This window comes from Drosophila serrata, unplaced genomic scaffold (assembly GCF_035046125.1).
Source record: "Drosophila serrata isolate PLE 108 unplaced genomic scaffold, ASM3504612v1 contig_272, whole genome shotgun sequence".
Taxonomy (NCBI): domain Eukaryota; kingdom Metazoa; phylum Arthropoda; class Insecta; order Diptera; family Drosophilidae; genus Drosophila; species Drosophila serrata.
In genome coordinates this window covers 7407940-7426112 of record NW_028257170.1, presented here as the reverse complement: position 1 = coordinate 7426112, position 18173 = coordinate 7407940, and the positions used below count along the sequence as shown (strand labels likewise).

The 18173-nt window shown below is 40.0% G+C and overlaps 6 protein-coding genes across 8 annotated transcripts; 5 read left to right on the top strand and 1 right to left on the bottom strand.

Annotated features, from left to right (window-relative positions):
- Window positions 1–272: 272 nt before the first annotated feature.
- LOC110190513 (peptidoglycan-recognition protein LF-like) lies at window positions 273–2491 on the top strand. 2 transcript variants are annotated; one of them, XM_086833329.1, is made up of 5 exons: window positions 316–555; window positions 924–1069; window positions 1289–1670; window positions 1729–2009; window positions 2065–2243. In XM_086833329.1, exons 1-5 carry the CDS (start codon window positions 447–449, stop codon window positions 2107–2109), a joined length of 963 nt encoding a protein of 320 aa, XP_086689455.1. In that variant the 5' UTR covers window positions 316–446; the 3' UTR covers window positions 2110–2243. The 2 variants fall into 2 exon arrangements, with proteins under 2 accessions (XP_020816702.2, XP_086689455.1); XM_020961043.2 differs by having other exon boundaries at window positions 273–555; window positions 1729–2491.
- Window positions 2492–4755: 2264 nt separating this feature from the next.
- PGRP-LF (Peptidoglycan recognition protein LF) lies at window positions 4756–6618 on the top strand. Its single transcript, XM_086833326.1, has 4 exons — window positions 4756–5092; window positions 5159–5310; window positions 5438–5822; window positions 5887–6618. Exons 1-4 carry the CDS (start codon window positions 4876–4878, stop codon window positions 6345–6347), a joined length of 1215 nt encoding a protein of 404 aa, XP_086689452.1. The 5' UTR covers window positions 4756–4875; the 3' UTR covers window positions 6348–6618.
- Window positions 6584–15397, bottom strand: UGP (UDP-glucose pyrophosphorylase). Of its 2 annotated transcripts, none has more exons than XM_020961475.2 (8): window positions 15016–15397; window positions 9267–9453; window positions 9105–9196; window positions 8184–8530; window positions 7899–8124; window positions 7528–7666; window positions 7050–7459; window positions 6584–6982 (listed from the first exon to the last, which is right to left on the bottom strand). In XM_020961475.2, exons 1-8 carry the CDS (start codon window positions 15040–15042, stop codon window positions 6875–6877), a joined length of 1536 nt encoding a protein of 511 aa, XP_020817134.1. In that variant the 5' UTR covers window positions 15043–15397; the 3' UTR covers window positions 6584–6874. The 2 variants fall into 2 exon arrangements, with proteins under 2 accessions (XP_020817134.1, XP_020817132.1); XM_020961473.2 differs by lacking the exon at window positions 15016–15397 and adding an exon at window positions 13920–14361.
- Window positions 9502–11079, top strand: LOC110190823 (uncharacterized). The gene is made up of 2 exons (XM_020961479.2): window positions 9502–10202; window positions 10258–11079. The coding sequence occupies exons 1-2, from the start codon at window positions 9735–9737 to the stop codon at window positions 10744–10746; spliced, it is 957 nt and encodes a 318-aa protein (XP_020817138.2). The 5' UTR covers window positions 9502–9734; the 3' UTR covers window positions 10747–11079.
- On the top strand, window positions 15345–16247 carry Svip (small VCP interacting protein). Its single transcript, XM_020961478.2, has 3 exons — window positions 15345–15577; window positions 15645–15815; window positions 15878–16247. The coding sequence occupies exons 1-3, from the start codon at window positions 15515–15517 to the stop codon at window positions 15890–15892; spliced, it is 249 nt and encodes an 82-aa protein (XP_020817137.1). The 5' UTR covers window positions 15345–15514; the 3' UTR covers window positions 15893–16247.
- Window positions 16248–16453: 206 nt separating this feature from the next.
- On the top strand, window positions 16454–18149 carry Pdxk (pyridoxal kinase). The gene is made up of 3 exons (XM_020961184.2): window positions 16454–16925; window positions 16992–17091; window positions 17179–18149. The coding sequence occupies exons 1-3, from the start codon at window positions 16827–16829 to the stop codon at window positions 17889–17891; spliced, it is 912 nt and encodes a 303-aa protein (XP_020816843.2). The 5' UTR covers window positions 16454–16826; the 3' UTR covers window positions 17892–18149.
- Window positions 18150–18173: the final 24 nt, after the last annotated feature.

Genomic DNA, 18173 nt, shown 5'->3' with positions numbered 1-18173 from the left:
GCGTTTTAATCTTTGAAAAGCAAATTAATAAAAACCAAACTTAGTCACAAAAAATATTGTTGTGGGACTTAAAGATGCTTAAAATTATTATTATGGATATTCATAATATTTTTTTAATGTAAACACATTTATCACATACTTAGGAAGCCCGTTTCATTTCTTTTAAATTAAAATTATTATTTTCTTTAATTTTAAGATATTTCTGAGAAACAATTCTGCAATACTGTGACTTATAAATCAATTTCAATAATACTTCCAGTGTCTCAACTTTTGTAAGCTTTGTATTCCTTTGCATAACCCCAAAATCTCCATGTAAATTTAAAATAGAACTTATTTTTATGGGATAAAATACATATTAAGTTATGTATATAGCAATTTACAATAACCAGGTTTTACATCCTCTTATCGAAAAATTTTAACACTCCATTTTTGGTCCTTAAAACTTAATGATCCTGCTCAAAGCCTTTACAATAACGGTGGTATTCGTGATGCTGGTCCTTCTTATCATCGTGCTGCTCACCACCACAAACTTCTTCGGCAAAAAGTTGAACCCAAGTAAGATCAGTCAAATAGACGATTTCACACAAAATATTAGAATCAATTCAACAATGTTGTTTTATTTTAGGTGCTTAATATAGTTTTGTAGATAATGTAAGAAATGTAAAGAATGTGTGATCTAAAGTTCAATCTGAATGGAATTTGCCAGTAAATAATAATAGTGTCAATATAGTTAAAATAAAAAATACATACAATTTGTCAGAATTTAAAAAATAATTCTAGTCATGTACTTATCGAGTATGATCTACTTCTTTGGAATTGATTTCCTTGACAAACGTTATCATATCATAGTCATTATATCAATACTACCACTGTTTTGTGTGCTTTTGTGCTATGCTAATTCCAAAAATCTCTAATATATTTAGACGACGTTTTATTCAAAAACTTCCTTGCCATCGTCAAAGTCTCCCAGTGGGGCGGCAGACCACCCAAGATAGAGCTCGATCCTCTAGAACTCCCGGCACATCGAGTAATCATATCCCACACAGCCACCGATGGCTGCGATTCACTGGTGAGTATTGCACTGTTTCACATTTATACATCATACAGACATTGGGTTTACTCTTTGAACATCCTACTCTCTCGAATAGAATATATGATCCCTTGTTTTGTTGATCTACCTCTAATCAAATGAAATATTCTTTCAATTCAGTCAACCTCTTTACAAATGAACATGTAATCACTTCTAATCCTTGGTAATTACAACATTTAATTTCCCTTCCCCATTAAGGAAATCTGTTCAGAACGGGCGAGGGAGATCCAGACATTCCACATGGGCAGCTTTGGCTGGGACCAAGTTGGTTACAACTTCATGGTGGGCGGAGATGGGCGTGTGTACGAAGGTCGTGGCTGGGACTGCATTGGAGCCCACACCAAGGGCTACAATCACTATAGCATAGGAATCTCCTTCATTGGAACCTTCAATAAGGAGAAACCGGAGGGTCTGCAGTTAAAAGCATGTCAACTACTGATGGAGGAGGGTGTCCATCTCAAGAAGTTGGATCCCAACTACAAACTCTTCGGACATCGGCAACTGAGCGACACCAAGAGTCCCGGTGAGATGCTCTACAAGATAATCCAGAAATGGCCCCACTGGTCGACTGATATTTCAGGTAGGTAGGTTAATTAATTAGTTAGCTTAAAACTAAAAATTCTTTTGAATAACCACAGGCCAAGAGAATATTGGCAACGGTTTGATCCTGCGCATTGTGGACCGTCAGGTGTGGCTTGCCCAGCCACCGGAGAAAAAGATTCCACATCTGAAGGTACCTGTGAGTTTGGTAATTGTGATGCCCACCGATTCGGATAGCTGCAGCACGCAGGCGACATGCGCCTTCCGGGTGAGACACCGGCAGACCTACGACATTGAGTCGGTGCACGAGGTCGACATCGTGTTCAACTTCCTCATTGGCGGCGATGGCAACGTCTATGTGGGACGGGGTTGGGATCAGGTGGGTGCCCATATGTCCAGCTACAACTCGCGAAGCCTGAGCCTGGCCTTCATAGGATCCTTTCACACGGAAAAGCCATCGTCCAAGCAGCTCAGTGTGACCCGTCTCCTGCTGGAGAGGGGCGTGGCTCTGGGAAAGATCGCCCCCAACTACCGGCTGACGGGGGCCAGCATCCTGGATCCCACTGTCACTGCATACCAGGCTGATGCTCTCTACAAAAGCTTTAGTAACTGGCCTAATTGGTCAAATTAGTATAGGACCTGAATGGATCCATCTTTCAATAAATGGAATATTGAGGGAAAAAAAGGAGAGAGTGAGATTATACAAAAGGAATTATACGACAAATAACTGCACAGTTAGCAAGGTTAACTTCTAAAATCTCTATTCCACTATAACGGACAATGGTTATAATTTTGAATGTTGAATAATTTCTTTTGTATAATTTTATTCTCTTCTCTTTTTTCATTCATTTACTATAATAACTGGTTAATTTGTTTCACATTATTTAAAAAAAATATGCATAGGAATTTATAAAGATAGTTTTATTAGTAGTTCTTTAGTAGTTATTTCTTGTTATTATTTAAAACGAATCATGAAACAAATTAAATTCCTTGCAATATTTTGTTGAAATTAAATCATCTAAGCCATACAAAAAGCTTTTTAGTGGCAGAATAAAAGTACATAATCTAATTAAACATACAAAAATGGAATATTTATTATTCCATACACCCATAGAAATTTCACATACAAATTATAAATGCGATAACAATTTAAATAAATAGCCTAGAATTAAATATATTAATTTTATATTATGTTCAAGAGCTCCCAACAGTCAGAATTCAGCAGTCGTTCCGAGTAGTTTGGATTTCAAATGGAATATCAGGAGATAAGGGACCCTACGGAAAATCCAGGAAATAAAAATAAAAAATGGCTCTACTGTTGGCTAGTAGTGCTTATAATATGGGTTATACTGCCACTCGGATATTCCATATATAAGTCGTACAAATACGTGTATCTGGACAACTCAGAAGCATAAAAATTAATAGATTTTTGCTTTTGAAAACCAAAGCAATCGGCTTAAAGTTGAAGCATATTTTTTAAATCTTGAGCCTTTCTTTTTACGTCAAACAGTAATCTCTATTTGTAAGGAAAATTATATTATTCAAAAACAAATCATATATTTTATTTTGTATTTTCTGGGAAAAACGAATATAAAATGATAACGCTAGACCCTCAAAGCCTTCAGTGCTCATTCAGCTGTATTGTTGACAAAGCTGCAATAATTAAATACCACAAAATGCCCATCGACGAGGTGCAAGTGCTTGAAAGTGATCAATATAAGAAGGCTTCAAGAAAATGGCTTTATTGTCTGGTTATTCTAGAGATCTTATTGCTCCTGACAGCAGGTTACCTTATATGTGAGTTTTGTGCTAATTAAATATAACAAACACTTATTATGTTTTATTGAAGATAATTCAACCAAGTTTCGCATGATCAACCGCAAAGAGTGGGGAGCTTTGGAGCCCGTTTACAGTCGTCTTCTTGTTTTGCCAGTCCAAAAAGTATTTATTGATGAGAATCCCTTTGAATGCAACACAACGGTATATATATTTAAACAATTTATTTTGTATTACATTTATTTATTTATTTTATCACAGGAAACCTGCATTTTTTATATGAAAGAACTACAGCGTTATCGTATTGAATCCAAAATATTTGCCGACACCGACAGTAATTTTTTTATTGGTGGCGATGGTTTGATCTATGAAGGAACTGGCTGGCATATAAATCCTATGCCAATGGGTGTTGTTTACCATAACGTTTCCTATTTATCTATTTGTGTTTTGGGTAAATTAAACAAAATGGAGAAGGTACAAGGACAATGGAATGCCATTCAGCGCCTGCTGGGCGAAGGAGTGCGTCTGGAATACGTTAAACCCGATTATAATCTATATAGCCGTCATCAGATTGTTAAATATGGAAATTCTGGCACAATGTTATACGACCTAGTACAGAAGTCGAAACATTATTCAACTGATATCAGTTGGCTCTACCCAAAATTTGAGAACATCAAGTTTTAAAGTTTAACAAATTCTCTGATTAAAAATGAAAGCGATATAAAACATAAAATTTAAAATAAATCAGAGAACGTATTCCCTAATTGAAACATATGTTGGAATTATAAGAGCTTACTAAAATTGTGCTCTATAAAAAAGAGTTTAATACAAGACATCCAAAAGGAAACCCGCTTTAAAACCTCGTAATTCATTTAATAGTATCTTTGGTAAATTTATAACAAATCTTATTGATTTCCAAGTACTGCTTTCTATTTTTCTCTAATTGTTAAAGGCAAAACCATCTATTAGTTGGCCAAAAAAATTGTTTCTGGTTAAAAGAGCTGAACAATAATACTGTTGATGAGTTTCATTTCTTATGCCAATGGGATCCAACAGTAATTGGAGATTTCTTTTTATTGTAAGGCCGTCGGAGTTCTGTATATTAAAACCAAAACAACCTCCTGACTTGGATCCATCCATCGACTAACAACTCTGAACTCTACGCTGCGCTGCTCTAGTATAACAAGTATACGCCCCCTTGGCCAGCCAGGGGGTTCCCATTTCTAAGGCTCAAACGATGACGTAGGCAGTGGGGCGGCGTTTGAAGATCGTACACCCAGCTGCCAAAAAAAAGGTAAGACACTATATAAGACAAGCTTTTAAAGCTCTTACATATATCTGTTTATAGGTATGACTATATGTCTTATCGCAAAAGCTCGTCGGAACTGCGCTGCCACTGCGCAGTTTAGAGATCGGGGGATTTTTTCGAAGCGCCAACGGAAATAAACAACCGTCAAGTTACGTTGCTAATGGGACCGGCTCAGCGCTCAGTTGGTATTGGGCTTTCGTCTGGAGAGGGTTGGCTCATCCATAACACACATCCCAAGATGCAGAAACCCGTGCCAAGGGCTCTCCCAGAAGAGCAGGAAACCAATGTGAAACGTTTACCTCGCGAACTCATCTATCTGTGTTCTACTCTCCTCATGCTGGTCGCTCTCGTGGCGGGCTATTCCCTGTGGATGATGTGTGAGTTAACACCCGGATCCGGAATTATTTGAAAGTTAATTCTTAATTGTTAACCTGGTTTTTTAGCCCACTCTGCGGGTGCGTTTAACAAAGGCCTGCACATACTCGATCGCAGCGAATGGCAGGGGGAACCACCGAGCGGAAAGTACCCGCACCTTCAATTGCCTGTCTCCAATGTGATTATCCACCATACAGCCACCGAGGGTTGTGACCGGGAGGTGAGTTCCACCCGAAAGGGGTTTTAAGTGATTCCAAATTCCAGTTAAAACAAGTTAGAAGCTTCTTTAGAACTTCGTATTTATCTAATATCCAAATAACTTATTAAACTATTTAATTTCCTTTCAGGACGTATGCATCTATCGAATGCAAATTATTCAAACCTTTCACATGAAATCCCTGGGCTGGCCCGACATTGGTTACAATTTCCTTGTGGGCGGTGATGGTCAGATCTATGTGGGTCGAGGATGGCATATCCAGGGTCAGCATGTCAAGGGCTATGGTGCCATATCCATTAGTATAGCCTTTATAGGCACCTTTGTCAATATGGAGCCGCCAGCTCGCCAAGTTGAAGCTGCCAGGAGATTGATGGAGGAGGGAGTGCGACTGCACAAACTTCATCCGGATTATCACATCTATGCTCATCGACAGGTCAGTCCCACTGAGAGTCCTGGCCAGAAACTATTTGAAATGATGCAGCGGTGGCCGCGCTATACACCAGATATAACTTCGTGTAAGAACAAGCCAGAACATTGAAGGAAAAAAAACTTAAATTAATAATTTTCATCTTCCTCTAGTCCGCCGCCTTAGCAATGCCACGCTTAAGTTTGTGACTCGACCTTATTGGCTCGCCCAGCCTCCAAGTCATCCTCTGGATCCTTTAAGGCCACCTGTGCAGGCGGTAAAATTCGAGAGAACCAACATCCCAGCTTGTACCACCCAAGCCGAGTGTACCTTCCGCGTGAGGATGCTGCAAACGCTTCACATAGAGGCCTCTGGATATACAGATATTAACTTTAACTTCGTGGTGGCCGGCGATGGCAATATCTATGAGGGCAGGGGCTGGGATCATAGCTGTCAGTCCTTTGCAAGTGAGGGTCCACTCTCCAATGATCTAATAATAGGCTTTGTCGGTTACTCACCCAGCAATAAGAAGCTGGCCTTGGAACTACTACAACAGGGCATAAAACTGGGACACATAAGCAATAATTATACTCTAATAGATCAGGAATCAGACTCCCACTTGGAGAAGTCGTAGAAGGAGGGGAGTGCCAACGCAAGTGCCATCTCTTTAAGTGATACTAGCCTTAAGGATAACCATAAGATATCGAATTTCTCATCTAAATTTTAACTAGGAATGTATATATAGAGGAAACGTTTTATATCATTTAGCCACTCATTATTAAATTTTAAATATTCTTTTACATTTCGAATTTTGAGTCAAATTTCATTTAAGTATTGATTGTTTGCCCCTTCTTTGAACACTCTGCCGTATTTATAGAAATAAACATGCCTTTATTAAGTTTTAACAACTTGTTGCTCTTTTTTTTTTTTATATCTCAATCGAACGAGGACTACTGCTAATATATTTTTGAAAAACAGATTGCAATGTACGGTGTTTTGATTTCAACTTAACGATATATACAGACTACAGACACACTTTGTGCTTACAACAATTGACTAAATGAAATTAGTAAGTTGGAGATTTTGGAACGCGACTACATAAAACTTAGAAAATTAGGCTACGGTTAGTGAGACAATCCTGCAGTTAAAAACGACACAGGATTAGTGATCCAAGATGCGCATATTGCCGGAAACAATCTTGTTCTCCAGAATGGCACCGGCGGGTATATCAATACGATCGCCATGGTTGGCAATGATAATCACAGTGCCCTGAAAAATATTAATACATTTTTATATTAAAACCATAAGACACTAGCATTTAATAAACAAAACTTACGCGTAGGGAAACGCCACGTCCAAAGGTCACATCACCACTCACGGTCAAGTGATCCAGCTCAATGATATCCGGGATGTTTGCGAATCGTCCCAGGAACTCCTTCACCTTGGAGAAGTGATTCTCGCCCAGCTTAACCAGCGGCGTAGTGGGGAACATACGCTGTGGCGACATCACCAGGCTGCCATTCTTCAACGTGTACAGATTTGACATGACCAGCAGCAAATCCGACGACTTCTTTACGGGCAAGAAACGGGAACGGGGCACATTGATGCCGATGGCGCCATCGAAGCACTTCATGGCGGCACCCACGGCAGTCTCCAGCTGAATGACACGAGTTCCATTCTCCAGCGTTTTGTTATTCACAATGATCTCCATGTTCAAGGTGCGCTCACGCAAAACGCGATCAATGGCTAAGAAAAAACAAATCAGCATTTTAGAACTCTGCTTGAAATAATTGATTTTAAAGTAAGTTATGTACCTGCCAGATTGGCCCAGATATTGTTGGTGTTGAAGAACTTGAAGGTTTTCACAGACTTGAAGTCATCCACATGCTCTGGCGGCACCTGAGCGATTTCCAGCAGTCGCAGCTTGTTCTCCATTTGGATGAGGGTGCCACCCTGCAAGATGAAGAGGAAAACAATTAATTTTTAAAGAAGAAAAAATAAGATAATCAAAAAAATTATTCTGTATTTTATATCAATTTAAATGGTGCCTTAAAGTAAGATACAGAATGTTAAAACTTGAAGAATATCAACATTTTCTACGAATTTCAAACATATAAGCTTGAATTCTTTGTACATCATTTTAAATTCCAGCGATAAAGGTTATTTATTGTTTACATTACTTTACCTTAACGTCAGCACGGGTCTTATCAGTGACCTCCATAACAAACTCCACGGGAGTGGTGGCCCGCTCCTCTCCCACCAGCTTGTTAAGTATGTTCAGATCAACGGTGGCGCCCAGGTTATCGATGTTGGACAAGAAGCAATACTCGCGGCCCTCCTCGATGAACTTCTTCAGCAGGCCAGAGTTGCGGAAAGTGTCGTAGAAGTCACCGTGACCAGGGGGATACCAACTGAAAGCAATAAATATATTAGAGCTAATTACCCCAAGGCTCTCTATAATCAAATTTACGCTTCCATATCCTTTTCGACATCACAGTCCTTGGCCACCGGCAGAAAGTGTTCGCGACTAATGCGAGGGAAGCAGCTCTGGTTGAAGGTATGGATCTGCACCCGGAAGCCCTTGTATTTACGCACAATCTTCTCGGTGTCCTCGTCGGTGTTGAAGGAGTTCATCAGGACCAGCGGCACATTGGCATCGTACGTCTTGTTCAAATGCTCAATCTGCTGCACCGTCAAATCGAGGAAAGTCAAATCCGATCGGACGGGTATAACGCTCTTGGGACCATGGCAACCCATCGAGGTGCCGAGACCACCGTTCAGCTTGATGACCACCAACTTGTCCAGCATGTTCCGGATCTGAATGCAAACCAAATAAATTACTAACAGCTCTAGACATATCAATATCATTAGGATTTAAGGTGTTAGAGAGCAGCAGAGGAGTTGGTTGTTTGAGCTGCAGTTAGGATTTTTAGTACTACAGCAGAGTATTTTAAAAACTTAAGCCAAAACTAAAACAACAATACTACGTTCCAAACAATCTAAACAAGAAGCGTCCAAAGCCCAATTTAGTTTAGATTTCTCCAGAGGATAGAGCGACAGTTTAATAGTTTAAAGCGGTGATAAGAGATCCGCGAAGCATAGAAGTTTTTAGGTAAGGGAAAAACGCTTTACCTCATTCTAGGTGCGATACACACACGATTATGTATATATAGTATTTATATAGGCAGACATATAGCCATTATTCAGTGTATTCAAATCAAAGAACATGAAAATATGCAAAGTTTGTAAAAAAAAAAATAAACAAAATTAAGATAGTTTAAATATATATCATCAGGTGGGGAAGGGGATTTGGTATCGGTGTTGGATTCGAGATGTTTCTGTGGCAGGATGAAGATATTAATGGCTGATGGACAAGCCCTGTCTGCATTACCTGCTCATTTTTGGGCGACTTGAGATTCGAGTAGTTCATCACAGCATTCTCGGGCAGTTTCTGGATTTTGTTCCAATCCAATGCGGGACCCTCTGTAAAAAAAGGATATACGTATGTTAATTAACTCAATGAATTATTCAAAAAATTTAAGCTTAAGCTTACCCTCCTGCAAGAAGCGTCCAAAGAGATCCGCAAAGCGTCCCATCTCCGCCTTGAGCGCCGGCTGGCGTGCCGTCTCCGCGGTCTGCAGCAGACGATCCACATCGTTCTCCAGCAGACGCAGGGCATCCCGCTTGGTCACCTCATGGAACTCCTTTGAATCGGACGGGGCTCGCTGATGGCCGCGTACCTGCAATGAAATAAACATAAAAATATCATTAAATCAGTGCCATGAGTTACACTTGGCGAAACTTTCAAGCCAGATCGATTAGCGTGGCTAGCAAAGCGCATCTGCGAATGCACTCAAGTGACAAAATTAGTGGAGGAAACGCTGACAAAATTGTTGTTATTGCTGGGAGCTAGAGCTGGAGCAGTTGCTGTCGTAAGCCCAATTACAGGCTTGGCTTGCCACTTAGACGAGGGCGTTGCCAAAGACTCGGGAACGGCGACAGTTTTCTTTCAAGCCTGGTAATGACAAGTCGCTGGCTGCTACTGACGTTGCTCCTCTATTTGGGCGCCCAAGAGGCCTCCTCGGGTGTAATGGATAACTTTGGCGATGGCCTCAAGATGGCCGGTCAAATGTTTGGCATTAACACAGTCTCCGATGTGGCTAATCTGGTGGCCAAAGCCTTTTCGGGTAATTCCCCAGTGCCCGTGGCCAGCCTAATGGGTTTCCTGCAGAATGGCTTCCAACCGCCGCAGAAAAACAATGCTGATGGGGAATCAGAGAGGGCGGAGGAGGATCAATCGGAGCAGCAATCGGACACGGAAAATGCCCAAGAGGAACCGCCAACGGAAAACAGCACGCGTAGACCACCGTCGCCTCTGCCTGGTTTCGATTCCGGACAAATTTTCACAAATATGCTAAGGATGGTGGGTTTCGATACCCGGAAATTGGGAGCTCTAGCCTTGAATGCCATCATTATGATTGCTCAGGCGGTAAGATTACTCTTCTATGGTTAGAATTTTCTTTAAAAGAAGTTTTCTCTTTCAGATTGGCAGCACCCTGATGCAGGTCACCCGTGGAGGTGGCGGCACCTCAATTGATGCCCCGGACGCTCTGTTCGAGCCCAACGAACATCGCCCACGATCTTTGTCCATGGGTTCACCCATCGATTGGTTCCTCCAGAGACCCGACCGGTATAGCAAGCGATTGCTTAAGGACATCATGGATCGGGATCTACCAGAGCACATCGTGGATATGATTGAGGCAAAGGAAGAAAAGGGAAATGGCCAGAAGGCTGGCTGCCTGAAGCTTTTGATGTGCAAAAGCCAACCCATTATCTGGGGCATGCAGGATTCACTAAAGAAAAGGCTGGCTGGAGAGGCCGAGGAGGACGAGGATACTGATAGTTACTTCAACAAGCAAATCTTCTTCAAGTATCTGCCCAAAATTGAGGATTTCAGAGAGCACGGTGCCAGCTGTGAGAAGAAATACCACGAGGAGTGTCCCAAGAATGCAACAAATGGGGAGTTTTTATAGGTTTTCTAAGGAGGTTAAGTTTTAATTATTTAGTTTTTGATTAATGTTTAAATTGTAATTTAGTTTCTCAGCAAATTTTACAAAATTTTATATAAATGTAGATTTATATGGTTAAACCACTAAATATTTGTATTTTTAATGAAACCATCATTAGCTAAAGATATCATTCATAAATTTTGAAATAAACCTTTTAAATACTAACTAACCTTTAGAACTTGTAATTTTGTAATAAACCATTTGGCTTTACAGTTCCTGTATCGATCATTTTATGGATCTAATTAGAAAGATACAGAACCAAACAATGTGCCATAAAGTAAACACCATTGATATAAACTTTTTTAATTTGTTTAGCAATTTTTAAAAGCTTATCAAACCACTTAACTCGTAAATATTATGGCTAATTAAAGAACATAATTTAAAATATAAATTCCTTTAGCTAGATTTCCTTGCAAAAATCCACAATATGTTGCAAAAGCATTTACGTAAATACAAAAAAGAACTGAACGTAAACAAATTGGCAATTATTATAATCTAAGCAACCAGCAAAGCCTGAATTTTTAACTGTTTAATGATGAGTTCGACATTTCGATCTAGTCAAGGATGATTGCAGAGATAAGTGACAACCATCCGGGATTATAATCCCAGCCTAATGTACCATGAAACGACCTCTAAAACTGTGCAACCAAAGGGGGAGAATTGTGTAATAATAATATGCAAGGTCGCGGCTTTTTGTCAACTACATTCGCCATTATCGCCGGGGTGATAGCTAATCTCTCGGGAGCATTATAAAATTTAATACGTAGTAACTTTACTGTTTCACCCCTCAGATCTAATCGCCTAATCTAGGCGTTCCTCCGGTCATGCAGAGTCGGTACTTCGACGTCACGTTTAAATATCTCGAAATCGTGGTCAAATAATCAAATTTAACATTGAAATTAAAAAATATGAAATCGAATTTCGCAATGACAAAACATAATCTAATAATGATAAGAACTACCTTATCATTGCCGGAATTTCGTGCTACGTTCTTGGACCTTTCATAATATTTGTATTTGGAGGCAATCCCCTCGGTTCTTATCGAGTTTAATAGCTTAGTAATAATGACTCGTGGCTCATACCATTATTAAACAGTTTTTAATTGTTCGGTAAATATTTACAATTTATCTTTGGATCGAATGGATCGCCATTGACATTGCTTCAAGGTTGTCAGCCAATAGCTTTTGAAGATGACAAACTTGGTTTTTTTGAACTGAAAACCAAACATATTGATGGACATAGGGACAACTCTTAGCAACAGTTGGCGCCTTTAAGCCTTGTCAATCAATGCAATGCGACGTCTTATGCAAAATAATTGCCGTAATCACTTTTAGTTTGCTGTTTACTTTTCGAAATCATTACGCAAAGGGGCGGCTTGTCACGCCCACGGCGCCCACAGACGATTGCATGCGAGTTATTTATAAATTTATAATTTTTGCTTTTTTTTTGTAAGGCAACCGCACTTACTGCCTGACGCCGCCGCCACAGCCGATGAGCAATCTGAGCGATAAGCCAAAGTCAGAGGGCAGGTGTTTGAACTTCAGCAAGGTCAGCAGCATGCTCAAGATAATTTGCCAACTTTACTGCTTCATTGATGGCTTCATCTTTGGTGGCATTTATAAATTTTATTTTATATCTTTGGGCTTATGCATTCCATCATCACGCTAAAGACAGATGTTGGGAATGCGAATAACAGTTAATAATTAATTTAATGAGACAAGAACTGAAAGATTCAATGTTTTTTATACGTTTCATACACTTAAACTCTATATTTACAAACATATTATCTGTTCAAAGAAGGCTTTATGATTAATTTAAATGCATATATTTTATGCTTTATGCTAAAGCACAAAACGATTGATAAAATATATAAAAATGCATATATTCCCATTCCTTGACGACATTTTTAAATATTTTTATATGACAACTTTTTCAACAATTCAAATTTTAAATAACTTATAACTTAGCAAAAGAAAAAACATTAATTTTAATTCGGAAAGCTTTGCTATATTAGTTTTTATTGGGTGAAAATCTGCTTTGTCAATCTGCTTTAACAATGAAAAATATAATTTTGCAAATTTTTGTCAAATTTGATGATGTAACCCCTTATAAATTTCTGACAAAATTTCGCAAATTTGTTTTCCTGCGAAAATACCTAGATCGACTCGGCTGTTGATGCTGATCAAGAATTTATATGAATTATAGGGTCGGAAATAACTCCCACTTCTGAATTAAATTAAAATTCATTGCAAGGGTATACAAAATTTTTGCATTTTGCACTCTCAAGATATATATGGTATACCTAAACTGAACAAAGAGAAATGTCTAACAAACATAGATATTTTATCTTATCGCGCTCAAAACTAGAGAATTTTTTTGCTCTATAGAGATACATGTTTTTGAAGAAAGGTCTATCAAACATTTATCTATTTTTGTGCTACAAAAATTTATACTTCTCTGTGCCACGCGCCACATTACATGATTTTAACTTCTGTTTTAGTACTTTTTTTTTAGATAAGATACCAAATGAGGAAGTTATTTGCCGGTTACATTTATAAAACATTTTCTAAGAAAACCGATTCAATTTAAATGGAAATTCTGTATAAAACGAAGCTCCAAAAGGGGTTTTAGGTTTATAATTTTAAAAATATTTATATTTCTTATACTTAATTTCTGTTTCAAATTATTTTAGGTCACTCGAACGTGAAATTACGATTTGACTTTGACTAAAACTGATAACATATGAATATATACGCTTTATATTATTTTGGTGATAAGACATTATTATTGAAAGAGGTGTGTGTGTCTCGTAGTGTTTGCGTTTCTTTTATATTGCCAATCAAAATATTTAACAATTCAAAATTAGCTTTTAGGTGGTTTTAAAGCAACTGTATAATCATTAAATATCAAGGAAGTGTATTTAAATTACCTATCCAAAACCTTTTTTTTTAACTTTAAAATCATTAAAAAATCACACTTATACGGCAAGCTAATTGATATAAACATTTTCCATAGGTTTCACCCACATTTGCCCGATTTTGTTTATGGTTTTCAGAAGGTAACACCTCCCGAACTTGGCCCAAATATCGTATTACGAAGGTTTTAAGTTATTTATTTATTTCTTTTATTTAACTTACGCCGGCGCGCTGCAGCAGTACATCTATGGGTCTTATGCCGGAAGTCATTTTATGAAGCTACGAAACACTAAAGTATCTCAAAGCGAGAATCTCAACTTTTAGTTGTAAGTTTTTGGTGTTGTTTTTGCTTTTCCTTTGCACTCGCGTGGCTGAGCAAGAGGGCAGATCGCCGAGAAGAAAACAGAACGAGAACGAAGACGAAAACGGAACGGAGGAGGCAAGCGAGGCGATGAGAAGTTCGCTGGTCGAGTGTGCAATTGAAAATAAAGCTAAGTTCCGAACGAAATTTGAATTTCAATACGAAATTTTTCCAACACGCGGCGCGACGTCGAAGTCGACGCCGGCAGCGATGACAAGTGAAGCCAGCAACAAGTGATAGCGCAAAAAAAACGGTGCATGTGTGCGGTATGTGTAAGTGTTGAGCAAAACAAAAGGAAGAAGTGGAAAACAACAAGCCGGCACTTGAAGAGCGTAAGGGTGATGGATAGATTCCAGTAGGTTAAGGGGCAGAGTAATAGGGAGAGAGAGTGAGAGCGAGGGAGAATGGAGCTGCAGGAAAGAAGCAAAATAGCCGCTGGCGCTCTTATCAGCAAGAGAAAAAAAGCAATCACTACAAATAACAGCTCATCGTTATTTGGCTTCGTTACCAATTTTTGGGGGCACGCACCCACTGATAAGAAATACATGTCTTTAACCGATATTATTCTGTGATTTAATAATCGCGACAAATACAAAGAAGACATTTGCCCCCCCCCCCAAAAAAACAGACACACGCACACCCCCTCCCTCACATACACACATAAACTCACAGCACTGAAGGCGACACATGCCAGTACTTGGAGGTCACTTGAAGGTTAGCGCTATACAATTGCACGCCATACACATGTATATAAAAACTAAAGGAAAAACCAGTCAAGTCAATAGGGCAATTATAACAGCAGAAATGGGCCCATAACTGCAGGCCAACTGGAACCGGCAAAATTGCATGCACTGGAATATGCAAGCTGCACTCACACACACACACAGAAAGAGAGACTTGGAGCGGGAGAGAGAGAGAAGAACTGGAAACTTCCCTAGCAATTTAACTGTAAATTACCTTGGCTTCATGGGGAATATCCAACATTTTGTCGATTTGTTTTTTATTAATTAATCACTTGAACTCAACTAATTAAGTTGCTTCTGCAGAGCAGCACACACAAACACTCACGACGAAAAGAAAATAAAGAGCGCGAAGCGGCACGTAAATGTTTGAGATTAAAATGTTTTTTTTTTTTGTTGCAAAATTTGTTGGGCTCTGCTGAGCGGTTCAAAGATACCAACAACAAGAACTGGCGCTACGATATTAAATTAATTGGGGAATTTCGAAAGATCTCTTGGCGTTCTCGGCTGCTTCTTCTTCGTCTTCAGCACAGCTGTTGCGCGCAACAGCACGGATGGCCAGCTTAACGGCACGCTGTGAAGCTTAACAGCAGCAACAGCTGTCAAAGCAAAACAAAGGGTGAAAGAGAGACGAAAACTTGCAATACTTTTAAGAAAAGAAAAGAAGCCTTATTTTTGTTTTGAGGAAAAGTAAAAGTTCATTAGACTTGGTCAACATGGGCGCCTGTTTTTCCTGCTGCGGCCAGAGCGCCGAGGAGACAAATCTGATGCCCTCGCCTGTGAGTCGGAAGAGATGTGATGACAAAGCCATCTAAAAACATATGTTAAACTATGGCTACTTTCTAGGAGGAGCGCCGGCAGCAGCAACTGGACGCAGCGGAGAAGCGTCGCCAGGAGAACGAGCAGCGAGGCATCAAGAATCCGGATAGCGTGCGTCGCCAGCAACAGAGAGCAGAGGAGCTGCAACGGCGGGAAGAGGAAGCCGCCCGTCAGGGTCAGGGACAGGCCAACCTAAGGGTGATTCACCTATCTTTATTTGCTCAAAAATTTGCCCCAATTAACCCCTCTTCTCTTTCCAGTGGCAAACGAGCTAAGATCCAAGGAACTAAGCCAAGCAGCCTTAAACTCCTCCGTTTTTTGTACTTGACTCCAACCTGTTTCCGGCTCTTTTTGTACTTGTAACTTGTCTTTGTAACGGTCATCCTTGATGCACGGTCTCAGGATTTTTTAGCCAGCGACCAAAAACGTTCAACCAAAAATAAAAACACACCAAATTGTTATCAGTGAATAATGATTCGTGACGGGATTAGTCCAACTAATTCCGAGAATCTAAAATCTACATATCTCGGTATTCGTTAATTACTTGTAATTCCCGTTATTAATTAAAAATTCTTTTGTGCTGTACATAGCAATTACTTTGGATAATAAAGACCGTCTTTAAATCTAAAATTAAATAACAATTAACATTGATTATATTGAATTTAGAATATAATCGGTTTCATTAAATTCTACTTATTAATAACTGTAATCTCAGAACTGCCATTCTATTATCCCTATCTATGCTTGTGGTAGGATCACCTCCAATATTTAAATTATTTTAAATAATTTTGAAATCAAAGTTAAACTTTCAAAAAACCCTCCTAGTGTGCTTTCGCTTTATTTTGTCTTGGCTTTCGTCGCGCCACCTGGCCACACTGTTCCGTGGGGGCGGGTGATGCTAAAAGGGGGGTGGTAACTGTTGATTGCATTTAATGGCTGTTCAAGGTTTTCAGATTATTAAAACTCACAAATTTCCCGACAGTCTCTTATACGTAAACAACGGCTTATAAATCCTCAATCCGCGCACTGTTTACACCCGCATTATCAACCGTTATCAGCTGTTATTCCCGGTCCCGTCGTCTCTGATAACATGGTTATCTCTCCGTGTTGCTCGTCGTAGGCCCAGCAGGCAGCTTCGTTCACTCATTGATTTGCGGTCATTCGTCGCGGTTACTTCAGTTCCTCCTCCCACACGAAAACGCAGAGAAGATGTCCAGTTCAGGTTCCAATGTGAAGCGGGTTCTGTCCATCCAGAGCCATGTGGTCCATGGCTATGTGGGCAACAAGGTGGCCACCTATCCCCTGCAGGTATGATGTTTATCTCACATTGAGTTCCAAATTACACCTTTGCGTGTCTTATTTTACATCCATTAGCTGCTGGGCTTCGATGTGGACCCTCTGAACTCGGTGCAGTTTTCCAATCACACCGGCTACAAGACCTTCAAGGGACCCGTTTCCAACGAGAAGGAATTGGGTAAGGTCCAACAAGTACCTGATAAATGTTATCAATAATCATTATTTATAGTATAGCCTAAATACTAGAACTTTTCACCCATTGCAGCCACAATTTTCGAGGGCCTGGAAGAGAACGAGCTGCTGCCCCAGTACTCGCACCTTCTGACTGGTTACATCGGAAATCCTCTGTTCCTACGCCAGGTAGGCGTCATTTTGAAGAAGTTGCGCCAGGCTAATCCCAAACTGGTCTATGTCTGCGATCCCGTGATGGGCGACAACGGTCAGCTGTACGTACCGAAAGAGCTGCTGCCCGTGTATCGTGACGAAATTATTCCCCTGGCGGACATCATCACGCCGAACCAGTACGAGGTGGAGCTACTCACCGAGAAGGAAGTTCGCAGCGAGGCAGCCGTTTGGGAGGCAATGGATTGGTTCCACAAGCGCGGCATCAAGACGGTTGTTATCTCTAGCAGTGATCTCGGCCAGCCGGGCGTTCTGCGCGCCTTCCTCAGTCAGTTGAACGGTCCCCGTCTCGCCATCGACATACCCAAGCAGGGCGGCAAGGATCTGGTCTTTACCGGCACCGGTGATCTGTTCGCATCGCTCTTCCTGGCCCACAGTCATGAAAGCAGCGATGTGGCTGCCGTCTTTGAGAAGACCATTGCCAGTCTCCAAGCAGTGATTAAACGCACAGTGGCAGCTCTGCCCAATGGAGGAAATGGTCCAGTGAAGGCCTCCGAAAGGGAACTGAAGCTAGTGCAGTCCAAGACGGAGATTGAACAGCCCCAAGTGGTGCTCAAGGCGCAGCGACTTAACTAGGAAGGAAGAGCATATGCCCAGGTCAACGGTTACCTTAATTATAGTACATATTATACTTGTTCACGGACAATAATCTTTTGATACCTTGAGATCAGCATTGTTATAGGAAAATATATTACCATTATAAATCAACAAATCAAATGTAAACATATATATGATCAGACAAGCTTGATACCTTAAGTTCAACATTTTATACGCATTATTATAACAATTACTTATACAAATATACACACAAATAAATAAATATGGCAAATCAAAGTGTCAGCCATTAATTTTGAGTAC

Excerpts from the sequence above, each read along its gene's own strand:
- Svip (XM_020961478.2), top strand. The coding sequence starts at position 15,515 with ATGGGCGCCTGTTTTTCCTGCTGCGGCCAGAGCGCCGAGGAGACAAAT. Across the intron at positions 15,578-15,644 it reads CAAATCTGATGCCCTCGCCT|GAGGAGCGCCGGCAGCAGCA; the intron begins GTGAGTCGGAAG and ends GCTACTTTCTAG.
- Pdxk (XM_020961184.2), top strand. The coding sequence starts at position 16,827 with ATGTCCAGTTCAGGTTCCAATGTGAAGCGGGTTCTGTCCATCCAGAGC. Across the intron at positions 16,926-16,991 it reads TGGCCACCTATCCCCTGCAG|CTGCTGGGCTTCGATGTGGA; the intron begins GTATGATGTTTA and ends TACATCCATTAG. Across the intron at positions 17,092-17,178 it reads TTCCAACGAGAAGGAATTGG|CCACAATTTTCGAGGGCCTG; the intron begins GTAAGGTCCAAC and ends CACCCATTGCAG.
- PGRP-LF (XM_086833326.1), top strand. The coding sequence starts at position 4,876 with ATGGGACCGGCTCAGCGCTCAGTTGGTATTGGGCTTTCGTCTGGAGAG. Across the intron at positions 5,311-5,437 it reads CCGAGGGTTGTGACCGGGAG|GACGTATGCATCTATCGAAT; the intron begins GTGAGTTCCACC and ends ATTTCCTTTCAG. Across the intron at positions 5,823-5,886 it reads TACACCAGATATAACTTCGT|TCCGCCGCCTTAGCAATGCC; the intron begins GTAAGAACAAGC and ends ATCTTCCTCTAG.
- LOC110190513 (XM_020961043.2), top strand. The coding sequence starts at position 447 with ATGATCCTGCTCAAAGCCTTTACAATAACGGTGGTATTCGTGATGCTG. Across the intron at positions 556-923 it reads CGGCAAAAAGTTGAACCCAA|ACGACGTTTTATTCAAAAAC; the intron begins GTAAGATCAGTC and ends TAATATATTTAG. Across the intron at positions 1,070-1,288 it reads CCGATGGCTGCGATTCACTG|GAAATCTGTTCAGAACGGGC; the intron begins GTGAGTATTGCA and ends TTCCCCATTAAG.
- LOC110190823 (XM_020961479.2), top strand. The coding sequence starts at position 9,735 with ATGACAAGTCGCTGGCTGCTACTGACGTTGCTCCTCTATTTGGGCGCC. Across the intron at positions 10,203-10,257 it reads TCATTATGATTGCTCAGGCG|ATTGGCAGCACCCTGATGCA; the intron begins GTAAGATTACTC and ends TTTCTCTTTCAG.
- UGP (XM_020961473.2), bottom strand. The coding sequence starts at position 13,967 with ATGACTTCCGGCATAAGACCCATAGATGTACTGCTGCAGCGCGCCGGC. Across the intron at positions 9,454-13,919 it reads TACTGCTGCAGCGCGCCGGC|GTACGCGGCCATCAGCGAGC; the intron begins GTAAGTTAAATA and ends ATTTCATTGCAG. Across the intron at positions 9,197-9,266 it reads TGGACGCTTCTTGCAGGAGG|AGGGTCCCGCATTGGATTGG; the intron begins GTAAGCTTAAGC and ends CTTTTTTTACAG.